Below are 9,400 nucleotides of genomic sequence, written 5' to 3' on the forward strand. Positions count from 1 at the left end.
TCTTAATTGACATATATGCTTGTCGTGGAAACTTTTGACTCTGAATATCCTAGATTAATTCAAACTTGAATAAAAAGGAAGGTGAAAAATGATTTATATCGATCGCCTGAATGCATTAATTTAAAATGGATTTTATGTTGGGTTAGGTCATGGATAGGTCGGGTCTTTTTGGATTGGGTCATAATTTTATGTGGATTAATATATAAAGGTCATATATTTATGGGAAAAAGGATAAAAATGTCCTCCGTTTATAGTTTAGCTCAAAAATGTCCTTACCGTCAATACTTTGGTTGAAAAATGCCCTTGCAGTCGATCCAAAAACTAGAGCATATATGTCCTTCACTCTAATGGAAGACTAAATAGGGACACATGACACAATCTTATCCGTCCATCTAATATTTAATAAATGTTAGGTCAGTGGATAAGATTAAGACATGTTTATGTCTGTTAGTTTATAGGGTATATATGCTCTAGTTTTTGGACGGCAGGTATCTACATACCATTTACGATAGTTCGGGGTATATTTGTCCTTTTTTTCAAAAGAAAATAATAATATATTTATTTGGATAATGAGCATTTTGACCCATTATTAAATAACAATAAGGGTATTTTTTTGACCAATGTATTGACGGCAAGGACATTTTTGGACCAAACTACAAACGGAGGGAATTTTTGTTTCTCTCCCATAGTTTAAGTGCATTTTTGAACCAAAATATTGACGGTAAGGGTATTTTTGAGCCAAACTATAAACGAAGGACATTTTTATTCCTTTCACATAGTTTAAGGATATTTTTGACCATTTTTCCTATATTTATTTAAATGGAGTATATAATTAAATTGTTAATAGAAAGACAATTTTAAACATGAAAATAAAGTTAGGCACGAATTTGATTCACTAGTTGAAAAGTCATTTCTAACAAGTTAATCACATTTTCTTTATCCAATTGATGAAAAAAAAGACAAATTTAATTCAATAAAAAGACAAGGATAATTTAAAATCCTTTTTAATACATTAACGATATTATTTTTTTTATCCTTTTCCGTTTATTTAGTAGTGTGATTAATTGATGATATATAGGAAAAAAAGCATCACGTATTATTTGAAACGAAAAGAGTAGACGTAAATAATTTTTTTTAATTATTATTTTTTATCATTATTATTAGTTGTGGGGTATATAAGTCTTATTATTCTACGTCATTATCCACTAATCAACAGAAGACAATAAAAAGGTGCTAGGAAAGTATCAAATTATGTTGTGCTTTTGTCTAATCAAATGAAAAGCTTCTTTTAATTAGATTTAGACGTGTCACTTTTCTCAATTAATGAAATTAACAGATCTTTTTCTTTATGGTAGTTTTCAACGAGAAACGTAGAAAATGCCTAAAAGCTACATTGTCAACAAAGTTGATAACAATTGACAATTTTATTAGACATATCAGGTTAAAACTAATTCTGGTACACACATCTGGATCTGAACACAACAATCAAAGTTTCAAAATTTAGGCCTCCAATCATAAAAAAAAGCCTTTTTATTAAAAAGCAAGAAATAACTTCTAGTCTCAGATATAAAAAAAAATGAAAATTTAGGCCTCAAATTTATTTTTGACTTTAGACCACTAATTAGCTTGAGCCGTCACTGCGTACATGGCTAGTAAATTCATATGGACAGAACAAGTTCACTAAGGTGCCATGCAAAGTTAGCTAACATGAATCATATACATTCCTAAGCTGCATTACTCCAAAATAAGAAGACAGAGAACAAGAATTTTACTAACGCCGTTTCATTTAGCAGAGAAGCCTTCTTCCAACTCTTTCCAGCATATGACTCAAGTCAACCAAAATGAAAGGACAACCACCATGAAAAGGAAAATAAACATTTGGGGGGAAGGAACACCTTAAGAAATTATCTAGGAAATAGAACATTAAAATGGCATACAGACTACAGTAGGCGCAAAACTAAATAAACTCGATGAAATACAATACCAATGTCAATGATGATTACATGGAAATACATGATCATTAAGGATTCATATAGCCGATCCCAACTTCTCTAGAACTAAGGTGTAGTCGTTGTACAATACCAACGGCAATTTAATTTAGAAGTCCTAATAATCAAGGGAAAGTGTGTGAGGTGAAAATAGTTACATTAGAAAACTCCACAATGATGGGCCTCCCTGCAGTTACAAGCAAAACTTTGAGGAACTAGTCATATTTTTAAGTATCTAAACAAGTAACATAACCAAGAGATAGCTGCCTATCAACAAGTCACTGGTTTGGCAGAATAAAGCAGTGATTTATTTTGGCTCAAACCCTTTATTTGGGCTAAAATATATATGTACAAATAATCTACAAAACTCAATAAGCAAAACAAATTTTGATTCGAAAACCACAAACTAAAAATTCTGGTTCCGTCTAAGGGTACTAAATCTTTATACCATTTTAAACTATCTCACTTGATGCTCTAATACTTTTACAAGGAAAGGATTAGTGCAGAAAAAATGTTACCAGCATAAAGTCTTCCGGTAAAAATTTTAAGAGCTTTTGCAGCCTGTTCCTCCTCTCTAAACTGAACATAAACGTTGCCAACCTGCATGTGCACATTGTACATAAATAAAATGCCAACCCATAATCTAAATCATCCCCAGAAAAGACTTACCATATGATCCACAATATTGTCACAAATGTTCAAGTTCTCAATCTCTCCATAATTGTTCAGTTCTTCAAATAAATCTTCATAAAAATCCTGCAACATCATCAAAATAAGTGACATTCCATCAAAAGATCCACCTAAAGAACCTATCTGAAAAACATAATATGATAAAATGAAGTATGAGAAGACTCCATCTGCAGATAGAATCACATATTAAACATCTCAAATTAAGAATACCACTTACATAGTATCTTGAAACAAATATCTTTTTGCCCATAAAAAAAACAAAAGAAGCTTTTAGCTTACTTCTTTTTGTTCTACAATTCTTCCATTAGAGGCGGAGCCAAGGTTAGCAGTTTAGAAGTTCTAAATCAATTTTGTTTGAGATTTCACAAGTTAATTTTTTAATACAAATATAGGGTATACGAAAAAGCTGATGGGTTCGTTCACCTAGCTCCGCCTCTGAGCAAATCCACAAACGAGCATACAATTTACTAGTTTTAAGAATCATTAACATCACTAAATATCTACATCACCATAAAATAACTAGAAATCCAAAAAAAAATAAAATGAAAATTGATAATTTAGATTTGTTTACCTCAAAATGTTGCTGCATTATGAGAGGATCAATACGTGTAAGCACGTCGGGCCTTTGATACATGTTAGGAAGGAGAAGCGTAGGGCTAATACTGGGTTTTGTATGAAGCCTAGAACCACGATCGCCATGTCTACAAGCACCAATTTTGAAGTAAAATGGACAATTCACACTGTCTTTCTCTGCACCAAAAATCGATGCCAAATGCTCCGTCATTACACTTCAGTTCAGTTCACACTTCTCTCTTTAGGGTTTTTCTTGGTCTGAAATGGAAGAATATTGATGGATGATGAAGAAGAAGAATTTATACAAACTTCTGGATGATTCTAAAAAGTGTTAAGAGTTGTAACTAACTGTTAGTGAAAACTTACAAAATAACAAAAATACAATATTACAATGAAGAAATAAATCTCTTCAAGCTGAGGTACGGATATCTCGCTCTCTTTAAGAAGATTCAAATCCACTGCAGCAAATGTTTCCACCGATCCAGCAGTAGTCCTTTTTGACTTGTCCCCTCCAGGATACAACAGCTTTAACACAAAGTATAACTCAACAACTCTGGACAAGAGTTGAGTCCAAAGCTCCACAAAAAGAAACACATCTCTTCAACTAATAAGAACTCTCTTTTTGACAAATCTTATGCACTCTATATTTTTTGTTGTATTGTGTATTCCAAACCAAATGAAGACCATCACTATTTATACTAGAAGAAGTCTTCCTAGCAATGAATAGGAAGATGAAGGGTGTAGTAAATAGTGAAGATAAATTATTTAGGGGTTACATATGTTACATAGGTTACAAGGTATGATGGAGGAATAAAGAGTGAATAAGTAAATGAGATAAAAAGCTATCAGCCACCAACGGCTTAGACCTTAGTTGCTGCACCAGAAGTTTGTAACATATGCACTTACTGCCAATGGAGTAATGCAGTATAGTAATGTAGCAATCATGACATTTCAACGGTTGCAAACTGAAAAGTCACTAAAGATTGGCAGCAACGGTCAACACTAAGCCATATCAAATTAATATACAAAACATTAATATTAAAATGCTAATAAACCAACACTAACTAATTTAACTTGTAATGCATATTTCATTTAGATATCAAATTAGTTTTAATTAGATATTTTAAAGAAGAAGAATATTTTTATGTATCAAATAGTTGAGTTAATAGTATAAAATATAGGCAAAATGTTCTGATGGACCCTTATACTTGTATGAGTTTGTATTATGGACCCTTCTATTTAATCTTTTACCAACTGAACCCCTGAACCCATTGATATTTAGTATTTTAAACCCTTTTCTCACATTGTGGATAGTGCGTGTAATACACCTCCTACATGTCAAATTCCACCTCATTTTTACCTGCCACGTAGGAAATAAAATGGTAAAATTAAATTAATGCCCCAAAATTTTATTTGAAAAATATTTTTCTCTTTTTCCAATTATCTTCCAGATTTCTCTTCTTCCTCCTCTCTCATTCCACAGGTTTTCACTAGTAAAACGCAGTACCAATAAAATTGTCCGTACACCGCGATGTGGTGGTGGAGCTACCACTCGAAGATGGAGAGGGTGACTGCTCCACATTCGATTTGAAAAAAGCAGTGATGGCCCAAACGGATGCGATGCTCGCTCCAAAACCCTAGATCTCACGACTCGTCCAAATTACTCAACCCTCAGATTCTCTTCATTCACTCATCCTCCATGTTTCGTTTTCTTTTTCTTCCCCTCTTTGTAATTTTGGATCAATTTAACTTTTTAGTTTTTTATGATTTTGTATTCTGACGATTTGCAGAAATTGGAGTTGTTGATAGCTCCAACCATGTTAAGTTCGGAGGAAACAAAATACTTGTTGAAGAATAGGATCGATAAGTCTATTTATTTTTTTGGAGCAATGAAAGAAATTTGTTACTTGTGAAAATTCTTTGTAGAGTAATAAAGACTGAATTTGTTCAAGAAATAATGAATCCTTTGAAGGAGATGAAAGGCAACCTGAAACAATTTAAAAAATGGAGAAAGAATTTGGAGATAAGTAGAAAAGCCTAAAAAAAAAGCTTTTTTTTTGTCCAACAATGGTAAATGAATAAATGGGGAAGAAGATACTCTTAATTAGGTCAAAACTTGACATTTTGAATTTTTTTGTAAGACTTCACGCTCTTATTTTATGTGTATCACACGCACTTTGAAAAAAAATGCCACCTAGGATGACAGGTCAAAAAAAGGATTTAAAATATCAAGTTTCAATAGGTTTAGGGGTTTAATTGGTAAAATGTTAAGTAGAAGGGTCCAGAATACAAACTCATACAAGTACAAGGGTCCATCAGACCATTTCGCCTAAACTATATCACTTAAACTACACAAATGTTTAAATATTTCTTTCAAAACTTTCGAGTGAATTAAGTACCCCTAAGGGGTGACATGACAGAATGAGTGGACTCACTCTCCTAAAAGCGAGTGAAAAAACAAAAATGAACAAATTGAATTATAAAAGAGAGAAAATGGTCTAACCCCCCCCCCCCCAATCTATACCTAAAATCTCAGCTACACACTCTAACTTCACGAATGTCCTATCACCTCCCCTGTACTATTTAAAAATGAAATAAATAACCCCTTAAAACGCTATAACCACTCATGTAGTCTTGTGGTGAAACACACGCACTTGACACGTATTTTTCACCAATTAATCTTTTTTTAATTATTTTTCTCCTTCTTCTTTATCCTTTCTTCCTCAATTATTTTTTCAACCTTAATTCTTTGTGAAAAGTTTCTATTTAAAATAATATTGAGGGATTTGAATTCAACTTGGGAGAATTTTTTTTTGTTGAAGATTTAATTACCTAGTGTAGTTGTAGAGAAATGTAGACTTGCCGCCTCCTCTATCCTTTTCTTCAACCCCGTCGCTAAAAAGATTGATATCACCGCCACCATCTCCACCTCCACCTCCACGACCCCTAAATGTTTTACTAGGAATAAACTATGATCTAATCCTTTCAGGTTAACTTCCACATTATCTCTTAGTCATATGAGATTTTTTTCAAAAACAGATGAGGGATTTTGAATAGAGATCTAGAAGCCAAATGATTTTTGAGGAGTTTAAGAAAAGGATGAACGCGGCGGTGGATTTTGAATAGAGATCTAATCCTTGGTTTCCGCCTTTATCACCTTCCATCTCTTCACCATTAACTCTTTCACTTTCTTCACCTGCCCAAGGTTTTAACCCAAAAAATATTTGTTGTCTTGTCAATCAAATTGAATACAAAGTTTTGTCTTCTATAACAAATAAATTTAATTTAAGCCCTCTTTAGTATATAAAGTAGTTGAATTTATATTCAACATTAAAAAAGAAGTATCTTTCTTCAAAAAGTTAAGAACATTGTTATGTAAAGACACAAAATCTTATCAAGAGAAGAAAAATTTTGATGGATTGGTCTAGATTACAAATTAATTCTTTACAAGGATTAAGAATTAATTAGGAGAAATTCGAAAAAGGTTGCCGAAAAATCTTCCAACTCCGATCATGGAAAAATTTAGATAATAAGAAAGAGAAAGAAAACAGTGAAAAAAGAAAGGGAAAAAACGATCAAAAAGAAAAAAAAATAGTCAGCTGAGAGAGTGAATGCACTCTCTGTGCTAACTCAGCATTTCAGGAGTTATTTATTTTATTTTTAAATAGTCCAGGAGGTGATAGAACACCCGTAAAATTGAAGTGTATAGTTAGGATTTCAGATATAGGTTGGAGGAGTTTTGAGCCATTTTCTCCAAATATTGTACACATGACATATTTTTATTGGCTAGTATTAGACTACTTTTTTAAATATTTTTTTATAAATTAACTTCTTCTTTTTTAAATACATGATATTTTTAATTTAGAGGCAAATAAAATTTGGGGGTCTCATTTTTTTTAGAAAAAAATTAATCTTTTTTTCTCTCTTTATTTTGTTGTCTTCCCTAAATAATTTCTTTTCCATTGAAGCACTCTTATACCTTTCTTCTTCCTTATTAACCATTATTTCTCTATCTTTATCCCCCACCTCTGCACCCTACTTCCATTCCACCACCCCTTTTATAATCCACAAAATCCAACATCATATTATTGAGGTAGATTTTAAGTCTGGACACCGGACTGCGATGTATCGGTACCGGTTCGGTACCATTCCGGTCCGTTCCGGTCTGATAGTCTACAGGACGGAACGGGACACCATGAACGGGTACTCGGGATGGGACGGAATCGAATATTCATTCCGGTAATCCCGGCACTGTTGATCCCGATAAATTTCGGTTCCGGTCCGGTCCGATTCCGGTTCGATAATCCGGTTAATAATATATTTTATTAATTAATTTATATTTTATATTTTATAATTTATAATTTATAATTTATAATTTATAATTTATAATTTATAATTTATAATTTATAATTTATAATTTATAATTTATAATTTATAATTTATAATTTATAATTTATAATTTATATATAAAAAAAATAAAAAGGCTGAAAAGCCTTTGAGTTTTGAGTCTTTTGACTTCCTTTCCCTCATTCCCTCTGTCCCAGGCGGCCAGGTGGCAGCTTTTTCTGAAAAGCTGTCTGCTGCCTGCCGTCTGGCCCCTTCCCACTGCCCCATGTCCCTTTCCCTCCCAAGTCCAAGACTCCCAACAGCTCCATTTCAACGTCTCAATTCTCCAACTCCATTTCAACGACAATATTTTCCAACACATAATTACAATTACAAATTACAATTTCTAAAAACTATATATACTCCCTCTCTTTATATTTTTAAGGTAACAATTAACAAATATTAATTTCTCTCAAATCTCAATCTTTCTCAAAGTTTCAAGTTTCAAGTTCCAAATTTCAATCATATTATTTTGTAATTGTGAAGATTTGAATAATCATTTGGTGAATTTTGGAGGAGGAATCATCTTCAAACTTCAAGTTTCGATATTAATTTTTCAATTTTCGGTTATAATCGTTTGTTCTTTACACAAACGTTTGGTAACTTCGTTCCACTCTCTAATCTTATATTTATTTTTTATTATTATTTGTAAGTTTTTCTTATTATATTTTATTTGTTCTTGTTAAATTTCTTATTTTATAATTTATAATTTAATATCATGGAGTCTTCTAAAAGAAATGGTAAAGGTAAAATAGGTGTTGTAGAAAAAGTAAAAATATGTGTATAAGAACTAATAAAGGCTCTAGTTCTTCTAAATCTAAAGTTCCTCTTGTTAGAATAAATACGGATGAATTTACGCATGTGAATGAAACTAGTTTTTCTCATTCCGGTCCTATAGAATTTAATTCGGATAGTCCTATAATTCCCCATGAGCTTTATGAAAGACATTATGGTAATTATCAAGAAAATTAAGAAGTAGAAATTGTTGAAGATGAAGAAGTAGATTTAGATGATACACCGACGAGTCCCGACCCCAATAGTACTGAAGTTCCACCTCAGGAGGACAATCCTCCGGTTGGAACTAATCGTCCTCCTATTATTCCAACTAGGGTAAGACCAAGGTAGAACGTACTAGAAAATCACATGTGTGGAAATTTTGTTATTTAAATGATGAAAAAACTTTTAGTATATGTAATATTTGTAAAAAACAATTTAAGTATACATCTGGTGGGAGTGGAGGTTCAACGGGGGATTAAAAAAACATTTGATTAAGAATCAAAGTAAAGAGTGGTTTGCATATATATCTTCTCTTGATGTTTGTAAAGATTCTAACGTTGAAACATCGGCTAGAGGGTCAAATATGGTTCAAGGTGAATTAAATACTTCGAATCCAAGTGGTCCTCTTACACATCGAACCTATAATAAAGATCGTGATCGTGAAAATTTTGCTAAAATGGTTGTTGTTTGTGGTTTACCTTTTAGTTTTGGAGAACATCCGGGTTTTATTGCATATATTCGTGATACATATAATCCTAGTTTACTGGTTTATCAAGAGGCATGGTAAAAAGAGATATTTTTGAATTTCAAGAAAAATATTGTCAATTTTTGCGTGCCTATTTTGAAATAATGGATTGTATAGTTGCTGTTACCACTGATATGTGTCGTAGTTCTAATGGTAATGATTATTTAACTGTTACTGCGCATTGGATTGCTTATAATTGAAATTTACAAAAAAGAATTATCGGTTATAAAATTTGTCAACA

The 9,400-nt window shown here is 32.1% G+C and overlaps 1 protein-coding gene across 1 annotated transcript; it reads right to left on the reverse strand.

The window, feature by feature from the left end:
• Nucleotides 1-2,471: 2,471 nt before the first annotated feature.
• Nucleotides 2,472-3,462, reverse strand: LOC107059242 (splicing factor U2af small subunit A-like). Its single transcript, XM_015305734.1, has 3 exons — nucleotides 3,250-3,462; nucleotides 2,658-2,801; nucleotides 2,472-2,588 (listed from the first exon to the last, which is right to left on the reverse strand). Exons 1-3 carry the CDS (start codon nucleotides 3,460-3,462, stop codon nucleotides 2,472-2,474), a joined length of 474 nt encoding a protein of 157 aa, XP_015161220.1.
• Between the last annotated feature and the right edge of the window lie 5,938 nt (nucleotides 3,463-9,400).

The sequence above is a fragment of the Solanum tuberosum genome, unplaced genomic scaffold (genome assembly GCF_000226075.1).
Source record: "Solanum tuberosum cultivar DM 1-3 516 R44 unplaced genomic scaffold, SolTub_3.0 scf00899, whole genome shotgun sequence".
Lineage (NCBI taxonomy): Eukaryota > Viridiplantae > Streptophyta > Magnoliopsida > Solanales > Solanaceae > Solanum > Solanum tuberosum.